Source organism: Bombus vancouverensis, chromosome 14, assembly GCF_051014615.1.
Source record: "Bombus vancouverensis nearcticus chromosome 14, iyBomVanc1_principal, whole genome shotgun sequence".
NCBI classification, from domain to species: domain Eukaryota; kingdom Metazoa; phylum Arthropoda; class Insecta; order Hymenoptera; family Apidae; genus Bombus; species Bombus vancouverensis.
Genome location: NC_134924.1, coordinates 10,299,267 through 10,324,013, shown reverse-complemented (window position 1 = coordinate 10,324,013; position 24,747 = coordinate 10,299,267). Strand labels below are relative to the sequence as shown.

The 24,747-nt window shown below is 39.4% G+C and overlaps 1 protein-coding gene across 1 annotated transcript in view; it reads left to right on the top strand.

Moving 5' to 3' along the window:
* LOC117155311 (uncharacterized) overlaps positions 1–24,747 on the top strand; it is a 69,862-nt gene that overhangs the window by 29,841 nt on the left and 15,274 nt on the right. The window contains exons 2-5 of the mRNA XM_033331162.2: positions 881–1,069; positions 1,462–1,680; positions 2,574–2,810; positions 23,665–23,961. Coding sequence (XP_033187053.1) covers positions 881–1,069; positions 1,462–1,680; positions 2,574–2,810; positions 23,665–23,961 — 942 coding nt within the window. The remainder of the gene's footprint in view (positions 1–880; positions 1,070–1,461; positions 1,681–2,573; positions 2,811–23,664; positions 23,962–24,747) is intronic.

Here is a 24,747-nt window from a genome sequence, read left to right as displayed (position 1 = left end):
TACAACGTTCCGGGAATACTAACGCAAGCCGGCTGTCTTTCATTAAGAAACCGACTAAACCCGCGAGCCCCGCATTGCGCACCCAGCATAGCTATGGCCGTGATTAGGCGCGCCATGAAACAGGAAAAAAATCCTGTCGACGATTCCCGTCGAGACTCTCGAAGCTTCGTTGTTTCGTCATATCTTGTCTGGAATTCCTACAGTTGCATTCTGCCAGAGTTATTTTTGTTCCTCTCGTTTATCTCGAAAGCGTAACTGTTAGCGCGTTTGGTCGATTACAGAACATTATTTGATGTTTTTAAAGATTTTATGATTTTTCAATTCTTATGTTTAACGATCATATGGAAAAAGCAAGGCGATGATACTTTTTCTTGATTTTCTATTTTTCTACCACTTGGTCATCGAAGAGAATGGAACGCTTTGATATAATATAGATTATAGATAGGCAGAGGAGTTTCTTTTCCGAAGATAGATGATAAATTGACGAAGATTTGCAAAAAAATTAGTCGAGTAATTAATTTCATGATTATATCGCGATAATGTTTAGGATGCACGTAATATGTAAAAATCTATAAAATGTCTAAAGTGAAATGCTCGTTATAACAGTTAGTAGGTGGAACAAGTTCCCATTTATGTTGCATTTCTTTAATTGTGCTCGTAGAAATATGAATTTGCATAAACATCTGCAGTCTATATTTTTAAAATAGCGAATCGTATTGAAAGAGAATTGTAGCAATGCGTGACTGATCGATAGCGTATTAAACATTAAAATTGCTCCATCGTGATTCATGTTTCCCTTCGTAATTCATCAATAATTAGTTTCTCGTTGACTTTGTCTCATTATTCAGGCAATAATTCTTGTCTCTTTGATATGTTATAGGCGGCATATGCTGGTCTTCCATCAGTAACGGTCGTTGTAAGGAATTGTTGTCACAAGGAGTGACGAAGGAAGATTGTTGCGCGTCGAACGCAGCGGCAGCGACCGCATACTCCGAGGAAGACCTCGATAGTGGAAGTCTCTTTTTCTGGAAGGTACTTGGAGGAGGTGTCCAGTGTCGTCCTTGCAGAGGTAAATGAATATTTTACTTCGACTTTATATCATATTTTCCAAAAAGCGAAAAATTCTCATCAAAGTTGCAAATAGAAAGAATCTAAAGCTTTATGATTATTATTACATACGAACCTGTTATGACAGTACGTATTTATTTATCAAGACGCGATTCCGTTCCAAAAAATATAATGTGTACATAACTTCTTAACAATTAGGTACTTTTTGTAAATATTAATCTTTAGAAATCTTCTATTAATATATCAATGCGATATATTAGTCTTTTATAAATCTTAATCGTCGTATAATTTTGATAAATAAATTAGTATAGATTCATTGGTAATTAAAGAGCTTATTCTGCATGTTGTTTGATGAAAAGACCAATTCAACGTATTAACTATGTTTTTTAATAGAAAGCTGCACGGAAGTAAGGTGCGAGGAAGGGAAGAAGTGCGTGGTGCGTAGAGGAAGACCAAGGTGCGTGTGCAGTCCTGAGTGCAAGGCACCAAGAGGAGGAGGTCCAGTTTGTGGGACAGACGGCAAGAGCTACAAAAATTTGTGCAGACTGAAGAAACGCGCTTGCAAGAAGGGAAGCCACGAACTAGCGGTTGCCTATAACGGCCACTGCCAAAGTGAGTATGTATGAAAGAGATGGAATCATTATCACCACCGCTTCGTAATTGAATAGCCATCGAAAAGACCATTTAGGATAGATTCTGTGAAAATTTAAGAAACTATCGAGTAGATCTATATAATTTGATTTAATTTAATTGTAACTAATAATTAAATATAAAGATTATGAAATCTATCTATTTTTGGTTCAGAGATCACACGAACGCATAAATGAAATGAAATAGCTTCCTGATATCATTTGAAAATTGCTAATTTGTTCATTTAAAATACTATAGCATGTTTCAATAATTATATATAATATTTGGGATTCTCGAAGCTATTCGATTACATCAAAACATTTCTCTGATATCAGTTACTAGAGAAACTAACATATTCTCTTCGTTCATACTTTTCAACTCTACAAATATAACTTAATAATCATAAATAATTAAAAACATATCGTCGATTATTTCTGACCACTTCGATAATCGACTTTTATAAGTATATTAACATATACGATATCAACAAATTCAATCATATCGCCGAATCGTAAAAATCGTTCCAACCAACCAACATCATTTTCATCATCTTCCATCATACTTTCTGAAGCTAAATCCAATCAACTAACCCCAAATATTTCAATTAACTCGATTAACAACACATCTGTTACTATCCAAATTGTCAAAAACTATTCGATCTTCGACTATCTCCTATATCAGCCCAAAACTGCAATCGAAAGAAAACTAAATAACCCGGGGTGGTCAGAAATCGCGTGTGCGCGCACGCGTACTAGGCAACCGCGGGAAGTTCGCGCGTGCGCGCTGGTCGGCGCGAAAAACAAACAGGGAAGGCGACGCATCTATCACGGGGTCGGTTTACGACTGTGCGTAATAACGTGTAAAGTGTCGAGCAGGTTCGTGCGCACGAGTCCGGTGCGGCCAAGGCCGGAGCTGCGTGCTGGACCAGAACCTGAGCCCGCACTGCGTGAGGTGCGCCCGCAGGTGCCCCCAGCCGCCCCCGCAACAGCGAGCCGCCGCACGCCCCGTTTGCGGGGCCGACGGAAACACCTACAAGAGTGCCTGCCACCTGCGACTTGCCGCCTGCCGCGCAGGTCGCGCCATTCCCGTCGCCTATAAGGGCCACTGCAAACGTGAGTCTCCTTTTACTTCTTTCTCCTCCTTTCTTTATCTTCGTTTCGTCGCTCAACTCCGCCACCTTCGTCGATCCTCCGACGTTCTTCTTTCTTCTCCCTCTTTTTTCAAGCCTTTCTCTCTTCCTCCTGTCACCTCGTTCCCCCTTCTTTTCTACCTCACACCCCCGTGACTGCGCGGACGCACCGTTGTTTCCGTCGGTTGCACGCGCTCTCTCTTTTCATCTTGCCCCGTCTCTCTAGCCCCTGTGTTTGCCTTTTCTTCGCCTTCTCTTTTCGCCTCTCTTTACCGTCTCGTCGTGGCCTGCTTTTTAGTCGGTTTTTCAGCACAGCGGTGCGCAACCATCGGTTCCAGGGCAGAGAAGCCTCGCGGGGAAATCGTAAATATCCCACGGGAAACAGTGGCGAGCGCCCGATAGAGAGATCCTCGTAATGGGAAAGGTTTGTCGTAATGACTGCTCTGTTGAGAGGGGAAAGGGAAAGGATAGGAAAGGCTGTTGATCGATCGAATGTTTCATTGATCTTGTCAAAATGATCAATTTTGTCATTTGCGCAGCTATGTCATTTTCGCATTGTCGAGAATTTTTTAGTCCGCGAAGTTTATTTTATATTGATTGTTGTGGAATGCGTTAATGTTGACTCCTGTTGAGATAGAAATACGGCTAGACGTGTTTATTTATTTCCTACGTAACATTTTACCTCTGATCCTATGGAGAGATAGTTAATTAGATTATTAGATTGTAATTAGATTATCGATAAGTATCATACGATACTTCCTTTTCAATTTCGTTTTGATAGATTGTTTTGAAATGTATCGCTGAATTCCAATTAAAATGATCATTAATCACAAATTGATCGCAATCTTTTTACGTGTCTTGTATTCATCTAAGTTCCTCGTTTATTATTTTGATATAAATTGTAGATTTCTTCTGTTCGTTTTATTATTGCGCTTTTGTATTTTGGATTTTACCTTTGATGAGCGTGAGATTAATGTCAGAGGATAAATTTCTGTGCGAGAGAGCTCGAATACGTTTTGCGCTTTCTTTCGAAGGCACTACCTGTTGCTTCTCATGTAAAAGAGTGATTAAACGCAGGAAAACGGGTGTAAACTGCAGGGTGGCTTTTATATGGCCCGATGCAACTGGTGAATAAGAATTTTTTTAATGTAAACTGAGACCAACGTTGGAATTGAACGGTGGTGTCACAGCGTATTTTTTAAGACTACGTTCTGTTTTGGTTAACGACACGAAAAATCGAGGTACATATTACGGAGATAAACATTTTTAATATACACGATTCTTATATCTCTACGCACGAGAAATACACGTGAAAATCTTGCATTTAATAAAGAGAATATTTATAAAAATATGAAGTACTGTGTATAGCGTAATTTAATGCAGGTAATTATCCGATATACAAATATTACTTAAATTACAACAATTACTTATATCCTCGTATATAGAACATATAGTAAATAAGAGAAAGATTAAACAGATATTGGATAGATGAAAAAAGGATCGATCGATAATTTCATATCTCTCGGATTATGACTAATTCATAAATTTTAATTGCACCAAGCGTATAATATTCTCTTATCAACTCTACATAATTTCAAATGCTTATTACAAAGATAAATTCTATATGAAGAATTTACGAAGATATTGAATATATACCTATAATGATAATTATCATGAGATAATTGAAATACTCATTAAGAAATTAATGGATCGTATTTATATAATCGTAGAAAACGTAATTAATAATTTTGTACGAAAAGGAATATTTCTTGAGCTAGAAACGAACGCGGATGTTTTCTCTTTATTACTGGCCGCGGCGGGAGAAAAAGCGGCATGAAATCATGCATGTAAAGGATTCGAGCAAGAAAGGGTGAAGGACGGTGACGAAGGAAAGGAACAAAACAGGCGGAGAGAGAAAAGTTCAGTTCATTGGTGAGCAGGCGAGTAGCCAGACCGCCGCTGCTTTGCATCGGAATGTATCTTATTGTTGTCTGGTTTGCACAGTGCCGAACTCTTCTGACAGGTGCCATAAAGTCACCGAGCGAAGTTATGTCCAAACAAGACTTTGCAGGGAATAATAAAATCCTGTGCCTGTGCAAGCGTTTACGAGTGAATCGCCTTTCGACCTCCTTTTTCTACCAAAACTGCCTCTTACCAACGTTCTGTATTTTTCCTCTTAATTCAATAAGATGCAAATGATGGAAACCTTATTAAAATATCACATGGATAATAAAACTCTGTCGATTCCTGTAACATCTATCAATGACATTGCTTTCTTAAACACATTACGATGAACTTAGATAAAAACTAATTTTGCACAGTTAATTATTATAAACGTCGTATTTCAACGATACGCAAAAACGGCGATTTGTTATTTATTTTATACCAACAGAGATTACCTGTTAGTTTTATTCTATTATCAGTGATATTATCGACAAATAATAAGATTATCTATCGATGATTCTATAGTCTCTAACGACTAATAACAATTCTTTCTAATAGGATTAGATCAGTTTAGGAGGCTCTTCTTAATATGTTTACGGTATCATTCAATATTTGAGACCAACACCGATCCCTGATGTCCACGTGTATATTTTCTTTTAGACTCGCAATTCATTTTAGTCGTAGCAAATTATTCTCATTTCTTATGTCATTATGGTTATTCAAGTACTTTTCCTTCCCTCTTTATTGCTCTCTATAGTTTTATAAGGCTCCGTTCTAAGAACGAAGAGTGAGATCTTCCTTCTCGGAAGATAAATTCCATTTTATTGTTCCCTTTTCTCGGCGTTCTTTCCTGTTCGTTCCTAGTCGCTTGATCTTTCAACCGTTACATTATCCTTCTTCCAGGGATAACAGATCCTGACCGTGTACGTATTCTGCGAATCGCTTTGTACCTCGTCCGAGCTCGCTTTCATTGTCTTTACCCCTACTACGTGCTTTTAGGTGCTTTTTCTCTCCCCAGTAATTGATTTTGTTATTGTTACTCTCAGCAATGATCGATTCAGAAGGCTTAAGAAGAAAGAATGGTACGTGTTATCGTGTCCTGTGACGATAAGACACCTTTATTAGACCTTTATCAGACACAAAAATGACGCGATTTGAAAGTTCAAGCATTAGTCATTGGAGAAAAATGTTGCCTCGTGTGCCTTTTGGTCCGAAATTTAGTGCGTTCGCGCAGTTTGTTCAAAAGTGTGCTAATCGGTCCGAGCATCGTGCAAATATAGACAGCTCTCACATTTTAACGGAGTCAAAGATCTTTTTTAACAGGCCAGCGCCTTTGTACGGATGCACTGCATACATTCTCTTTATCATCGGCAATTATCGACCGCCCCAACGTAATGTTCGATAACCGGTCCATAACACGAGCGTGTATTCGATTAACATTAATACTAGCCATTAAGGCGATCGGTGCTCACAGAAGGTAATAATTTGAAAGTATAAAGAACGAAAATTATTCGTTTCAAATAATTCTATAAATTCTTTATTTTACGTATCTTTGCGCATTTAAATATTTCCCTTTATTCGGTATGCTTGCGTAAATTTGGAATTTTTTTCAAAATGCACGGATACTGGTTTGAGGTAATTTGCATAAATCTACAGATCAAAAAATTCACAAGAATCTATTAATTAGTCGATGAAATGTCGTGACATGTCATCATAACTTGGAAGATAAAACGTTTAGCAAATGATGTATCTAGTAAGTGATATATAATATACGTAATTTCTACCAAATATCTTTTAATTTCTGTATATATTCTCTTTGTCTCAACCTTTACCAATACAATCATAATAGTCAAATCTCACTACACTGCTAATGACACGAACTTTTGATGAATTCTTTTTCGGTATATTGATAGGTTCGCGAAATATGCCTATAAGTGTCCGAATACTTTGGTGAGCCACTGTATGCGGCGCTCGCGAGTTTTTCGTGGCGTGAAACACTCGTACACGAGCGTGTGTCGCAGAAGGCACAATTTTTCGCCGGTGCCTCTCAACTCGAATGTCCAGCATTGCATGGATTCAAGAAGAAAAGGAGAGAAAGAAACGTAGAGGTGAAAAGAAAGAAAGAAAAAAAAAGGAAACATCGGGAGGCAATCGCAAGATCGTTCCAGGAAGTTCATCGACCGAGACGCGATCTGCCTGGCTGTGAGAGAGAACAAAAAATTATAAAAAGAGGGAATACAGACAGTGCAAGCAAGGAAGAGAGCCAAAGAAGAGGGAAAAGAAGGAATAGAGAGTAGAGAGGGGCGAGAGGGACAAGACGAAGGAGGGGGAAAGTATCGTTTTCTGCGTATTCCTTCGAAGAAGTCGTAATAAAGCCTGCAACTTCGTACATAAGATCAGCGATTGCGAAAGAGCTTGCCAGACTTTTTTTTAAACATGGCGTCACCATCCCTTCGAAAACCTCACGCGATCTGTTCCGATCGTTTCGCCGACTAATTGTCCAGAATGTCTGCGATCAAATCACAAAGGTTTCTGCAACTTCCACCGGCTTGACGCGATATTAATTAATGGAACTATGTTTGGAGATCGATCTGCTTTCGAAGGAACCGAAAGCTACGCGTGATAATTTCTGTGGAGATTTTGGTATTAGGAACATTATAACTTGCAACGTGATTCTCGAAGAAATTGGCAAATAATTTATTATTTGATTATTAGAGACATATTTATAATGGACACGGTATATACGACAGCCATCGTGATATTTTCTTTTCATGTTTGTTTCTTCGTCGGAATATACGAGAAGAAAACAACATTAAACGAACTTCAAACGTGCAAAATTAAAATATATTGAAAATAAAAGATAAACGATCAGCGTGCTGTGCGAAACAATTTTCATAAAATCAGGGAAATTTTTCAAACTTTCCGTAGGCTTTTTCTCTCTCGGAGTATCTTGCGGGAGAGTCCTTTCTCGAAGCTGATCGCTCTTTCGATTAGCAACGTCGTTTGCCAGCAGCACGCGAGCAATGTGTTACAATAATGTATACACATTGAATCAAAAACTCGTTAAGGGAATCAGCGCGAGAAAGGGAGGAAGGGAAGGGGTTGAGCGCATGTAACGAGTGTATAACTCGAGGCCGTTGCAGGATAATCCGCGGTTTCGTCGTTGATTTACGACGCTCGGAATGCCGAGGACGCGTCAGCGGCGTCTTTCCTGTAATATTATCCCTTTACAGTCGAAGACCGGAATATTCTCGTCAGTATGCTTTTCCAAGCAACGCTTGCGTCACCACAAAAAAACTATCGCTCGTTTGGAAAATAATACGAACGATTTTAATACAAATTGATTACGTATTGATTACAACGTTATTATTGGATTCGTGATATTATGTATCGAAGAATAGAAAGACTGGAAGATTCATTCGACTACACATGATGTTAGATCCGAGGTGTATTACCGAACATATTCATTCCTATTAACCATCGTCATTTACACCAGTAAATGGAAATAACTCGTAGATACTTTAGAAAACTAAACTTCCACGATTTATCTGTATTCGCCAAAATTCAATCCCCTTCGTCGTGTCTTCTCTCGAAATCGAAATTTATGGAACGGAACCTCTTCGGACATTCCGTCCACGGAATTACCGTGTAAATTCATATGAAAAGGACACGGTTCATCGTATCTCGTACGAAGAGCGTTCATCGAATGGAAGAGGCGCAAAAACAGCTTCTTCGAACCGACTTCTTTGCTCGGGTTCGGGCTAATTACGCTCCGGCTTCCGGTGGTTCGCCGGTCGCACGTTAGTCCTTCCGGTGGCGGAAGCGACGCGCCCACAAAACTAGTAGCCACGCGTGCATAGTTTATCGCGATGTAACAGGAACGTAGAAGGAAGCATCGGCAGAAAAAGAAAGAAGAAGAACAAGAAGGAGGAATAAAAAGGAAGAAGAAGAAACGGCAGCGACGGCGGTCGTCGCGCGGAAAAGGGTTGACACGCGTGCACGTGCACGTGAGCGCGCGCGTGGAAGCGCGCGGACGTGTGTAAGGGCGTGTCCTTGTGGCGTCCTTGCCCTCCGGTCGTTCACCGTACGCACGCACGCACGCACGCACGCACGCACGTAAGCACGTACGCACGCACGCACGCACGCACGCATGCATGCAGTCGGAGCGCGCCCACGCAACGTGCGTGCATGTTTGGAAGCCGGGACACGCGGTCTTTTACGTTTACGACACTTACGGTCCCCTTCCACGCTTGCTGCTTCGACTAAAAATAACTGGCGACTCGAGGAATTCGGCGTGCATCGATCAGCGTTCGCCAGCGGCCTACCGAAAATCTAATAGAATTTTATTGCCACGACCTTGACGCGACTCTCTAATCTCTAGCATTTCAGTATAGGGAAAATGGCTAGAATAATCAAGATGTTGGAACGATTTTCAAAGGGGAGATTGATAATGTTGTTGCGAGTAAAATGGGATATAAAGTAGCGTAGATATAGCTAGATTTGTCACGACGCGTGGGTTTGGTGGAATTATTAATGGTGTTTGAGAATGCGACAAACTTGTAGATAGAGTTTGTAGTTTTCAGAGATGTTTCTTGGGCGATTTATGAAGAATTTCATCTTACATTTGTGAATGAGTATGGGGAAATATATGAAACGCAGATTTTTAGAAACGAGTTAAGTTGCGTGTTGCACATTTTATGAATTTGCTGTGTTACGAGATTGAGCAAGGTTTACGCCAGAAAGTTTATAGTAGAAACAAATAGTTAAAGACACAATATATAATTAAAAGATATGAAACACACATGTTTTCGCATCGGTCATTTCTATAGAGTCGTCATAAATTATAGACATGTTCGCTGTAAAATTTGAACAATAATATTAGTTCAACTATTTGTATGTACACGATGACTCTAATCTCAGTTTTTTAAAACGAACGTTGGCAGGAAAGAATATATTGAATATTTTTCATTGAACTTTTTTCGAAAGAACGCATCTAAGCATACTATGCATTGAAGGCATACTCGATAAGACTTATTCCTCGAGAAAGAGAGGATTACGTGCCGGGATTTTTTTCTATTTTTGAGTTTTAGAAAACTTAAGTGGTAGATAAGTTTTTTGCAGAGAGAGAGAGAGAGAGAGAGAGAGAGAGAGACAGGTATCGAAATTGGGGGCTGATCGTAATGTTTCACGAACGTGAGTAAGCGGAATTACACGAAAAGTTTAATTCGCTATGACGTAACGTGGTTTGTGGGTTTTTTCTAGAAAACGTTATGACTAACATTTTAAATGTGACTAATCTCGCCGTGGGTGGAAAGTGGGAATATGAAAAACAAACGCATTTCGAATTGAAAGTTTCTTATTTTTAAAGCGGCTCAATGTAAATTCTTAGAAGATCGAGAGAATCCTTTGAATCGCGAATGTTTGCATTCAAATACTTTGCGGAATGTAAATCAGTTGCATAACGATTTTAAAGAACTCGCTGGATACTTTTCTAAAATATATTTATTTACGTCTGCGAACGTAATGATACTTTCGATCGTGCGAAACGCTACTCTCAAGCTAGAGACATAAACTTTTTCTAATCTGTAAGCACGTTCTACGAGTATTTTATAGCTGGGATAATATTACATTTTGCCGTTAAAATCCTCCGATAACGGGTAACAATTTTCGTCCATAAAATGTTCAATTTCGTTTAAATAATATTTCGAGTTCTTCGATAGTTTCGAATATATTGATCTTTTAGATTTTCATCTAGAAGCATTTCAAACAAGCACGCAATTTATTTGTACTTTAAAATTCATATTAGATCGTTAATTTTGTAACTCGATATTTGTCATTCGTTAATATTATTGGAAATCACGACTTTTTTGTTAAACGTATAAACTTTTGTACAAGAAATTATCTTCAGGTATGCACAATCTAATAAATCATACTGATATATTTATAACAATCATGATTGCTTAATAATTATAAAAAAAAACTAGAATATCTTCAAATCTACCTATGAAAATCTCAGAAACTAGATGTATCCATGCACCGTTCAATTTCCAAACAATCTTGATGCACTTCCTGGATATTCGAAATACGCGTTGCGTTAAAATAAATCCAACGTGTTACCGCAAAATATCAGTTGGATGCATGTAATGATGTCAAAACGATCGGAGAAACTCCAGTCCCTTGGTCGCATTTTCAAGATTCTCGTGGAAACGAAGAAGAGAACGGAGGGAGTGAGACAACGAAGCAGTTCGATCCACAAATTATGCGGAGTTAGACGTCTTCTAAAATAACAAACCGCGTGTAGCCTTATTTTCATTCCAGGCCGATAACTCGCCCTCTCGCGTGCTCTTTCGGATTTCGGTGAGAGTCGGTCGCGGGTCCATCCGGCGTTGCCGCGACGGAACGTTACGACCATCTAAATCGGGAACTCGCGAAACAACAAACTATTCCCATCCCGATTTGAAGACCGAAATTTTATCCGCGGCACTCGTGAACGGCCGGTGAATGGCATCACGGCTGCCTGATGCTCCGAGGAGGTCGCAACGACGCACAAACAAAAGAACCAACAAGGGACAAATCAGGGAACAAGGGGAGAGACGAGAAACGCAGAAGAATCAAGTTTTAGCGGAAAGCTTCAGCGGACGATGAAAAAAAAAAGGGGATCTCTCTATTTTCTCTGGCGTCTTATCCGACAGAAACCGCCCGCCAAAAGTTCCTCCAGTAGTTTCGACTCGAGAAAAGCTCGACACCGGGATACCTTTGATGCCTCCGGTAGCGTCTACCAGCTGAACTTCATCCTTTATTCTCGGAACGACTTCCGTGATCCAGCATGGTCGAGATCAAAGGCGACTCTATCGGTGGGCTATGATGGTACACACAGTGAAACCGCGGATCGTTCGTTTTGCGATTCTATCAGGTTTTAGAACGATTCCGTTTTGCCTCTGCTTCCAACCTCCTGCTATTCCTTCCCACTTTTTGCCCGCTGCCGTTGGCTGCTGGCTGCTCTTCCTATTTCTCCTCCGTGTCCGACGAGGACCTTACCTCTCTACTTGAGGAGAACAGGTGGGTCGCACGAGGTCAGACATTTACCGTCCGAGAAGAAGGTAAGAGAGGAGACCGGTAGATGCAAAGAAGGTTGAGTACCTCGCACGAAGAAGGCCTCGTGGCACGACTCTGCGCGAGGTATGCCATACGTACCGTCTTTTTCGACTGGTCGACGCCGCGGGAGGAAAAGAGAGAGGAGAGAGGGAGGGACGTGCGCCGACGACGAACAGGGAGTAGGATACGCGCGGACAGAGAGAAAGAGAACGTCGACGACCGGGGAACCAGAAGGGAGTCCTGCATATGCAGGGAGCGAAAAAGGAGGAAGAGAAATATAGGGAGACGGTTAGACGAGGAGAAACAAGAAAATGAAGTCGAAGAAGAGGGAGAAAAGGAGCCGATGGGAAGAGGGGCCACGTGAAGAGAAAGAGAAGCGAACGTTTATCCGAGATTCCGCGCGCAACAAGATTCTACGGAGGACCGTTCGATGTGCGAACGATACGTCGTGACGCACCCCCGCGGATCTCGCTTCGAGAAATATCAGTTTAGATTTCGGATACGAAGAAACTTCGAAGGTTTGTTAGTACTCCATGCTGGTCTGAAATTTTCGACGGGGGATGTTTTTGCCATTAAATAACGTCGAAGACGATAAGCGTTGTCTGTTATAGTACAAAGATGTAATCCTACATTCTTGGTGTGGTGTTTAAATATACCTTGATGTTTCATTTGCCGTAATGTTTAGGAATACTGGGAAAAACGAGGTAACGAATACTTTATCATCATTTTGCAAACTTATTTCAAGACGACTGGAATTTAGAGCCGATATGATAGCTCTTCAAGGGTGAATTGAGTGATAACTTTACAATCGTTCTGCGACCTTGGCAACGTCGAGGAGTCCATACGCGATGCATAAACATTGTACAAGATATACGAAACATTCTGAATATCTTCCTAGTTACAGCTTGGTCATCGACTTCGGTTTGTACAAAAGTTTTAGCCTACCAAACGGTATATTAATTATTCTAACTTCGAATTATCTTTTTAAAGGCAAATACTTCTATAATCTATTAGAAGTACGATTCGATATAGTAAAACAAGCGACGAAACAACTACTAAAAACGTTCTAAGGGCTGAAACTTCAAACATTCCCACCGACTGTACCTACATTTCACACGATATCGATTTAATCCGCAAAAGATTCATATCTCGAAGAACGAACGCGTATCTCTCTAATCCATTCCCTATCTGTAGGATCCATGCGATTTCGCGAGCGAGTACGGGCCGGGCCGGGCCGGTTGGTTCCCTTCGAATTTCGAGAGGGGTCCCGCTAAAAAGGCAAAGTCCGGTGACACGAGAGCGGCAGGGGCCCTTTTCGAAAGTCGATGTTTTTCTCTCGTGGTCGGGAAGGCTGGAGGCGCGTTGCTCAACCTTTCCTCGTCAGTAACACCGTGCACGGTGCGGCATGGTGTCTGGTCACCGGCGAGCGGCGTGGCGCGGCGTCCGCGCCAAGCTCTTCTTTTTTCGCCGGACTTGTGCAAGATCTGCCCTCTCCTTTTCTCTCCAGGTCGATCCACCCGTTTTATCCACCAGCCGAATCCGGCTATCTCTCTCTTTCTTTCTCGCACCGATCTTTCCTCTCCGTCTCTTGCACTCCACGACCATGCACCAAGCCAGTTCGTTCGTTCGTTCGTCCGTTCCTTGCAACCATATCAACGTCCGCGCGTCTGCGTCTCGACATCGACATTCACTGGCGCATGCCTCCGCTCGAATACTCGCTTCTTGAGGCCGCGAGTCTCCTCCTTTGCCCACGCGTCTTACCCTGCTCACTCGACTTACTCGCTCGCTCGCTCGCTTCAAAAGTTTGCCCCTCGCCGCACCCTTTCTCTTCGACCTTCCACTTCTCGACCGTTCGTCCTCGTGCTCGCCCGCTCCTCAATACTGTAAACAATCGGCGAAAAGAACCTTTGCCCGTATGCAAACCGTGCATCGTCCGCCCGTGACTGCGTTTTACATATCGCCGTGGTAACGGGCCGATGCGAGCTGCATTCAACCGCGGCTGCCGCGAAATCTGCCGGATCCCTGGACTCAGGAGACACATCGACGATGGAGCTGCGGGAGAACGTTCGCAGTTTCTGAATATTCCGATCGGATAACTGTATACTCCGACGCACGGGACGATACGTCGCCTTGCGTCGCAGCGGAAATTCTGGCAGAATTTGTCTGCTCGTAACCGAGATGCGAGAAGGAGACACGTACCCTTTTGTTTTATCGTACCACTGTACTCGTATTTTATTATCGCGTTGTTATAGCGGTGCAATTAATACGCAAGGAAAATTGTAGAGATTCCTTCTGGAATATTTCGTTTAGGTTCGAGACTGTTTGAAAGTACAGTAGAGCTAAGTATATTTATTGGATGAAATTTTAAGATACAGAATAGGAGTTCACGTTCAGACAAGCGGATAAAGTCAACTGTAATTTATTAAATCGAGGTTCAACTAAAATTTCATTCCATAAATATTACAATTTCTAGTAAATTTCTGGTAAAATTCACGTTCGGATAACCGTATTAACAAGAGTTTATTATAACTTGATTGCAATAACAGAACTTCTATTATACCTTTTACCGAAGTTGTTTATCCCGCAGTAAAATTCACGAGAAAATGTCTCATCCTCGATGTGTTAACGTCTGACCCGACATGGGTTAACACTTAGCTGGCAGAACGCGTAGAAATGCGCTTTACATACATATGTATGTATTGCGTTGAACGACATGTTAATCTCCCTTTATGAACAGAATGCGTATTAGTCGAGATAAATGTCGAGACGAAAATAAACATCGTTTGTTTGTTCTTTATACTATAGTGAATTTAATTTTTTTCTGAAATGTAATTTTCTAAGTACAGGTTGCAATTCGTTTCTGTAAATAACGATACGTTTATTTAGACTGATCTCTTCGATCGATATAATCTTTGTTTGGTATCGTAAAACAAGATCCGAAGAAAGAGACAAGAGATGATTATACGTCGTATCAGTGATGCACGCAAATCGAGAATGCATTTTTATACTAAGCAAATAGCTATCTGCTAAGTGAAAAGAATCTCGTTCTTGTCTGGTTCGCAACAAGTTCAGGAACATGTTTTTACTTTTACTCATCGGTAACTTTAATTCTCGTATCCATAGCAAGAAACATTGAAACATCTTAATTATTTACTTCGATAGATACTCTAGTTTTAAACTTTGTTACGATCTATCATTGTCAATTTCGACGCGAAGAGAACACTACGTTTCGTGGATAAAATGTTTATTCTTACCTCTGCCATTTTGGTAATGAAAAAATACTCAACAAATTGAGTAATTCAATGAGGAAAATTATATCAGTAAAATATCAATAATTCAAAATATTCGACTGATTTTTTCTACTGCCTCAGTTTGGAAACAAAGGAATTACTCCCGTGATTATCGCTATTATGTTTCACCATTGTACGTCTGTAGGTATATTTCTGTTCAAAAGATGTATATTCATTACGATAAGATTAATTCGAAACCAAATTCGTTTATAAATCATCGATAATTCGTAGTCGATGTTAGTCAAGTAAAAAATACTACTCGATAAAACACCTTCAAAAATAGGTACACTTTTTACGACCAAACGTCATGCTGCAAGCATCGTGTTTTCTCGTAAAATTCCATCGTGCTCGTCGAATAAAACGCGCGGATACCGCTTGGATGGGACCTACTAAAAACCGATGGATTGTTCAGCGAGCATCGGCCATCGGCTTTTCTGTTTCTGTTTTCCCGTTCCGGTGGAATTCAGAAATTTTAACGCTCGAGTTAATAGAGGCTCCGGTGAAACGTAAAAACTTCCTTCGATCGAGACACGATGAAGAGAAGCAGTGGAGGAAGAGAGGAAAAAAGAGGGAAGGAAGAGAGGGAAAAAACGACGAAAGAAACATAGACAGCCGCGAGAGGAAGAAGAAACGGTACACACGAAGGACAAGGAAGTAAATAAGTAAATAAACCAGCCGGCTTAGCGAGGAGGTGTCGCGATGTAAATAATCGTCTTCCTCGAGGATCCGAGGCGCGAAAGTGCACGTGTCTGCAAATATGCATACGGTAATATGTGCGAGCTTTTCCCAGTCTCTCTCTTTTCTTCCTTTCCACCTCTGGCCCCGCCGGTCCGGATTCTTTGATATTCTCGGACCTCTCGTACACGCGGTGCCATCTTCTCGCGCCAGCATAGGCGTTAAGTAATTTGCTTATTTCTTTTTACTCGCCGCTAATAGCTCCTCCATACATTGGCATGGTTTTCTCGCGCATCAAATTTTTTTCGCGCCTCAACGTTTTTCACTCTTCGGGCAAGTTCCGGGGGAAATTATCCGTTTGCATGGACGTTGAAGAGATTGTCAGAGAGATTATTGCATGCGGGGTAAATGGAGGGACGAGATTGTAACGTTTCATTTTTATGGGACTTTCCGTGTTCTTGATGGTGGATGTTATTGCGGCTCTTAAGCGATATTAAGGTATTTTAACGTTATTATTTCGATATCGTTTTTTTAATGACATTTCCCTGTTCAACAAAGATATCGTAGATTAATAAAACCTTTGTTGATTAAATATGTTTGAAAGTTATTCTTTTAATTTGACACTCTTAAGTATATATCCAACATAATGAATTCTCTTTTTCTAAAAAGGAGATCCTATTTCATCAAATTAATAATTTCTCACGAATGTTTCTTAAAAACTCATCGAATCGTGGTTGAAAATCATCGATAAAAATCAATATTCGTTTAGAAATTTATTTTAGCTTAACAATTTTCTAAATTACAATTACGGTCACCGAAATGTGATCGGCGTAAGATAAACAGAAAATTATAACGGACAAAGAAAGCCGATCTTATCCTGCATCGTTAATTACGGGACTAACAACTGGTTCCTGCTGACGTGTCCATTTAATGCCGTTGCTAATTAATTATATCGGATCCCTAAGAGAGAACTAGCCACGAATCCGCAGCAATGCAACGTTCTATCCGTTGCTTTGTTACGACTGGTAGAACGAGTTCCGAAAAGGATATACTTTGAGCTACCCCATGTTTCCTCTGCATTATTAATAACCACGTCTCATTAATTACGATTGACGCGCGTGTCTCCGAGAATATCACCGAAACGATTAAAATCGATTGTTCTATTTGTAGATAGCATAATTGTGTAAAAAGATTGACACGACGTGACTGTACAAAATTTCGAACTCCTTTAAGATGAAGCGAAAATTAAAATATTTATATATGAAGAATAATTATAGTAATAAATAAATAAACAAGAGTCTAATTGCCATTTAACAGGCTATTAACTATCAGATTAAATTAATATAATTTCCCGTCCGGAACACGCAAGGAACCACGCGAGGTATTCCTTGGTAAAGTTTATAGCACGATCGTAAAGAGGACTACTTTCGAGTCGGAATCTTAAAGCTTATTAGGGAAGCACGAGCAAATCGCATTAAACATTTTTACTTTATTTCGCACTCGATAGCCAGGAACATGTTACAAACTCAGTATCTTCAAAGGGAACTTTGAAACCATATTGTAATCGTACAAGATATCGAGGTTACTGACCTGCAGGAGTATTGCGACCTTTCCGAAAAACCGGACATCTCGCGTCAGTTCGGGTGCCACGCCGGAAGAAGGCGCGTCAAGGACGCGTGGAAGGGTGGTCGTGACGAATTTTGAACAAACGATCAACGCGTGTCCTGAAGAAACTTGAGAGCTCGGATAGTTTAAACATATTCTAAGAGAACATGTTCTAACATTCAATCGGTATTGACATATTCTAGCATTCTATCAGCATAGACATATTCTAACATCCTAATACGAACGACAGAAATACGTACATTGCGCTGTACTCGTTTACATACCCGCTTCATTAAAATCCAAGTTCCTTGCTACTATTGAATTTAAAAGACGTAAAGTTCAGTTCTTCTTAGCCAATCACTTTGCGACGTTTGCAACTGATAACCACAGTTATTCAGCGCACAACGTTCGTGTCCAAGTCAATGAATTATCGGAGACAGACGCGTACTGTATAAGTTTATACTGTGCGATTCTGCAGATCCACTTAAACGACTTATTTTCTCGTGTAATTAAGAATCGAATTATTCGATGGAAAATTAATAGCCAGCTATTAATTTTATTTTCAATCTATCCTTTTAGCACAGAATTTGTATAAAATGAAATAACGAGAGACACTTTGAAGAGGGAGGAAAGAATTGGGTTGCGAGGAGTTAAAAGCACGGCCGTTCTTTTCATAGAGATATTCAGCGGAATACAATTTTAACTCTCGAGTAACTGCACTGTTTTAAATCATACGAACGGCTGCGTAGGCGTGTGAAATGAAACACCGTAAATTACGCTTAATTTATGGAGAAAAACAAATAAATTTCGTTGAAAGAGTTTGTTCGGTACGAAGTTATTACATGCTCTTTGACTTAACCGCCTATTAAACGGTTCATTCATCTGCTGTCCGCTTCTCATTTCTCCGTTTCCTCTTCATTCTTGTTTTTCTTTCCTTTTTCATGCACTCCGGCTTTTTATCGTAGCGATTAACATTACCACGATCCCATGCTATTTTTAGTCTGCTAAGAAAGTACTACAAGCAAAGAAATATTAAGGAAATCCGGATTAACATCGGCATTGTAATTCAAATAGCTTCGATGCGCTCGTCGCTGTCGGGGCAATTCGTACAACGGTTAATAAACACACGTGCTAATGAACGATAACGTTAAATGTTCAAAATATAACGATTGTTAAAATTTTGCAATTCTACGAACATTTTTAAATTTACGATTTAATAAAAAAAAAAAAAAAATAGCGATAATCTTTCAAGTGACAGCAGGGACAGCAGATGAAAATTTGACACAAAGTTTCGTATACGCCGTTCAAATTATTTAAAATTAGAATAAAATCTAATAATTGTACGTACAATGTAATTACAAGGTAGATTATCATAAAATAATTTGTTTATCAATCTTTCAGTTATTTCATGATATTGATCAATCACTTATCGGAATCGGTGATCACTTCGCACGTCGAATGACGTTTGCTGTCGAACGATGTTACGTATTACAGGGAGTAAATAAATGCATAAATAAGACAATATAATGCTTGAAAGACGAAGCGTATTTCTCTTTAACGAGCACGTGCCTCACGAACATATGCCCATTCGTGAGCCATAATGCTTATACGTATACGTAATGGCTGGCCGCGTGCATTCCTTCTTGCGTTGACCCTCATCACATATATGAATCATAAATCATAAGCATGTTATATCGCGGATTTGCAAACAGTCTCGTATTCGTCGAAGATGTCGTTGGTGCTTTACAAATTTACAGCTCTATTGAGGCGTGTCAAGTAACGTGTTGCTATATTTTCGTAGACAACGGTTCAATATGATATATTTGACGAACTCGCAAATAAGAGAGGTCTCTTATGCAGATTAGAAGTCGTCAATATTTTATCGCAATCATTTCGTTAATCTTCGATATTTTTATTTATTCATAGAAATCTACATTTTATGTTATAATAATATACCATAATAATTAACAGTTTTACGAAATTGTTCTTCGTATTAACATCACGTATTTTGTATTTTTTTTTCTTTTTTATTTTCTGTTTCCGATTATTCGATCAATAACCAGTATTCATGGTTCTGACGAGTTTGAAATTTAACTAATACGCAAATAAATAATTGTTATAAGAATACCTGGATCTGGAAATATAGAGATTCGCGGAAATCATCTGTTCCGCGAATTGCACGTGTTAAAAGATTCTTTTGAAAGGAAGAATAATGCAAACAATCTTGCTGAATCGTCTCAATAAACGTTTGTTCTGCTTGTTTCTCTGCGGCCGCGCGCCTGTTATTACATAATTACGTATGTACACTGTGAATGATTCGGCTTAAATGTCAAAGGCAACGAGGCACTGCGATTTATCGTATCGTTTGATACGTAATGACTAAGAAACAGAACGTAATATTATGCAACGCCTTGCACGAGGGTCATTGGTCATTCAACTTGGAGTAGCATTGACACAATGTAGGTGCTGATTGAACTACGGAAACGTGCACGAACCGGCATGATTACCTTGATATCTCTTTACCGTACAAATATCTTACGAAACGTCAGGTGAAATATAGTATGATTATAGTGATGATTTAAGAAGTATATCCTTTGATGCTGTCAATCCTTTTCCTTGACAACTTCGTTCGTGATAGGTTGCAGAATTATTACTTTGCAAGCATCCTTCGATCGCGAGAAATTATATTGATAAAGCGTGCGTGGCATAATGCATATGAAGTCTTTTTTCTTATTTAAAAAAATTTGGAATATATTATACCGAGAGTAAAATATGAGAATATAATTATTTTTAGCGATGACGATAAAGATACTTGTAATTCAGACATAAATACGTTATTGCAGGCTTTTTATGAAAATTCGGGTTAGACGTAAACAGTTTCGATTGAATTTAAATAATAAGAATAATATAGAATATAGTTAAGAATAATATATATATATAAAAAATAACAAATAAATATAATAATAAGGAATAATAAATTAAAAATAATAAAAACTAGACTTACGCATCATTTATCTCTATTTTCATTGTTAGCTATATACTGTCAACATATAGCTACGTAAATATAGCTAATATAGCCTAAGAAAATATTTAAAAAGAAAGAAGGTAATAATTAATTTCGTCGCAATAAAGTAACAACGTTATCAATAATACTATATAATAACAAAAGGAGGATAATATAATTTCTACAAATGCTTTGTCCATTACGTTCGTAGGGAGCAAGTGGTTGTTTTCGACATGTCCCATAACACGCGTTCCCATATATTTTTCTAATAAAGATGCAGCGTTGTATTCTCATTAATATAATGTTCTCGGTACTACAATTTGCGTAATGTGTCTTAATAAATCCAATTGCTCCCTCTAAGCAGATGTCTCTCAATGTATAACAATGTAACGCTAGCCAGCGTGTAACAGGCAATGAGATCCAGCATCGAGTAGACTTTCATATAAAAGTACGCACGTAGCCTAAGCATCGTGTCTAACAACAAGGATCGCATTACGGAGCGTGAATCACTTAATATTAATCTAGTACAGCCACGTGGTACGGACAACACAGACTACAACTACACACGCGAGTGATATGATGATTGCTCCGATCGTGGCTTACACGTGCACTAGGAACCCTAGACTAGACAAAGAATTTACGTCCGCCATTTTATACGTCAGACGTCCGGCAGACAAACAAATATACCTCATACGATGCTCGAGAATAATTGATATTTATAACAGTGGCCCATGACAGATCGATATAGACTATCATACGGTAGATGTGCACCATCTGCGTTATTGATCTCATAATGGCAATTAAATATACCGTGTACCAAACGTATTTAACCTCTTTGTGGCTTTGTCTAATTCATAAATTCTTGTTTCTTTTTCTCATTTTTCAATAAGCATTTCAAATTTCCTCGAAGTTCGAAAAGATATCAACTTGTGGGTTTGTTGAAAATAGCAGAAGATAATCGATATTATTGACATTGAAAATGAAAAGAAGTTGTATATTGATCGTTCTAAATTATGGATTTATTTTAAATTATTGTAAATTAAGTGATCGAACAACACTCTGAGCTCTGTTAAACGTCGGCTACGTACTTTCAAATCTCTTCGCAAAATAATTGGAGCTTCTTTTTCGTAAATTGTTAGTATCGTAAATCTTCAGAATGGAGAATCCGGTTATTTTTATATTAAATATGTACTTTAGTTTCATAAGAGTGAAACATAGATAAGCATAGACCGAAGTTTGGTAAACTTTTACGTATGCGAGACTGGCTCGAAATATTTTACATCGTCGTAAATTTCAATTGTTATCGTAAATTAAATTTACGTTTTAGCGAAAGGATATTAGAGAGACACTTCACACGAACTAAACATCTTTGTGTCTCGATATCAGCTACATCTACTCAAAACTTCAAATTGCGAATTTTGAAACAATCGTGTCGCTTGACCAAATGAGTGATTTATCCGAATGTAGACGGTCGATGTACGAATTGCGTAACGTTTCATCGGGTCGCGTACGCATTGACGACTGGCAGGATGAAAAATGAGCAATACATTACACGATCCCTCCGTGAGAAGTGGGCCATTGACCCAAGTAGGTGTAACGACATATTATTGCAGTAATCGTGTCTGCGAACGAGTCACCGCACGAATCTACCGAGTGGACGAAGATAGAGCGCGTCTAATTCGACGATTGAACCTGTCTCTCGTTTCTGCCTCGTCACAGTAGCTCTACTACTAGCCAGTTCCTTCCAGTGCCATTTGTTATTATGTAACGTGCACGTTCCCCGGTGATGTCTCGCGTTCGCGAAAATCAATCCACATCCGTGACTTTGCCTGCCACTCGATCTTCCGCGATGAGGTCAATCCGTTTGAGCTCTCAAGGTCTTGGTACAAGGAACGATCGTGAACTTGCGTTTCTCAGACGGTACCAGTTTAGACTTTCAGAGAAGGTTCTTTAATATAATCGAAATGTTTGTGGGACGTTTGTCAAGTTGGACTTTGACGAAACATCGCTCGATTCTACTATGCTCTTTGCTTCATTTTTGGCTGAGTCGTTTTTTTCTTACGACGGGAAGTACAGGGAAGCTGGGGAAGTTTGTTTCTGTGCTGACCCTTTGAGGGTCGAATCTTTTTTAACCAACGAGAAGAATTATTTTTTATCGGTCGTTGGTAATAGAAACATATGGTTTTGTATAAAAAAAGATATACCGTATACAAATTTGAGACCAGTTTAACCGGAAACAAATATATTTATGGTCCAGTTAATTAACGTTTAAAGATTAAAACTAAAGCAAGAATGGGAAGTAAAAATTTAAGGAGCGTGGAGTTAATAAAACAATGAAGTAACATTCGTATACGAAGAGGCGATCACGGATAAGTGGAGGCTCTTAAATTCAATTCCATTGCACACTTTTTCTAGAGGGAAAAGATTTTTAACATTCGGGTTACATCATCATCCATCGAGATGAAAAAAGGAGGAACAGTTATCCAAACAAAAACGATTCTGCAGCAGACTTAATCCTTCACAAGCGCCTTTATAAAACACAAACGAGCCTCCAGACTCATCAGCATACGTCGTATCTACAGTTTCCGTCTGAGAGATCATCAAAGAGCAAAAGGAATACCGTTCTACTCGTAAAACGAACTCGAATCAAAATCCATCGATATTAATCATTCGAAAAAATTTCCATTCGTTCGGTGAATGCGTGACAGCGCCGTTTTTTTTTCTATTATTCTTTTTTATAGAACGCAGACTGTACTGTAATTCATTTTTCTATTTTATAAAGAACACGGATTGCACGGTAGAACTCGATTTATCGAATCGAAATGTTAGTTGACGCTCAATTAACTCAATTTTTGCTGGTTGAATTCACCTGTCTGAACGCGAGCTTCTATTGTTTGAATAAAAATTAGCAGCGAAAAAAATCGACAACCTTTTATTACTTGAACCGCAATTACATAAATTTGTTGCGCCTAGTTCCTATAAATCGAACTCTATCGTACTGCGTTTCCTTTTGCCATTTTATAGAGAACGCAGATTGTGCTACGATTCCTCTTTTCCACTTCGTAAAGAATATACGATTCGCTTTAATATTTTTTCTGGAACAATGGCTAGGTATACTACGATTCGTTTTGCTGTTTTATAGAGAATACAAACTGTACAACGATTCGCTTTAATACTTTTTAGAGAACACTGATTACGCTACGATTCGTCTTGCTATTTTATAGAGAACGCAGACTGTACGACGATTCGTTGTCGCGAGGGGCAGACGTGTCTATCGGAGATGAAGTCGGGCCGACCACGTTGCGTGACCTGTACCTATCGGTGTCCCCGGAAGCGGGAGCGCGTCCGGAACCGGACACACCGTGATCGAGATCCATCGGCGACCATGTTGTGTGCCACCAACAATATCACCTATCCAAGCTGGTGTCACATCGTCAAGGACGCCTGCGCTACCGGCTTCGTCCTCGAGACGCGACACGCCGGCCCCTGCAACGCCTACGACACCTCTCCTCTCTATATCGGTAAGTCCTCGACACGCGATTACGTAGATAACACGCGCTTGCTAGTCAATGAATACTGTTGGCTGGGCCCTGTCTGTTCCAAGTAGCCTCTGTATTCAAGTAGCGAAGCTCGACGCTTCACGCCTATCCAAATACGCGACCACGATATTTGATTATTTTGCGCAATACTTTTACCTTTCTTATGATTCTAGCTGGTTTTATTGGATTTGACGAGTTTTATGATTTTCAACCAGTTGTTTTTGTGGCTTTGGTAGATTTCAATAGCAACATTCAAAGACACGACTTTGATTATTTTACACGATACATTTATATCTTGTATAGGTTTCGTTTTATGTGTTTTTATTCGTTTGAATGAGTTTTACAGGTTTAAAAAGTTGTTTGCTGGACTTGAATGAAGTGTGTATTACACGTGTTATACATATACTCATGGATGGTGAAAGTCAGTGAATAGGTTTCTGTTGGATTAGAAAATATGTTTGTTTCAATGAGATTGATTTATGGATGTTTTCTATTGATGCTGACAATTGGAGATGGAATTTTTAGCATTTTTCTTTTTTTTATTATATTTTTTATTTTGAAAAGTGATTGTGCGTTTTATTCTATTCTAGCAACTTGCAATACGTTGCTTCTTGGAAATGTAACTTCACGTAGGAGAATCAGACAAATATTCTAAATACTCGTGACGATGTTTTATAAATCTGAAAATCGAAATAACTTGCAATAAAGCAAAATTTAACTGCTTCCTTGCTGATCGTAATTGTCCATTGAATTCGAAGTTCGGAGAAT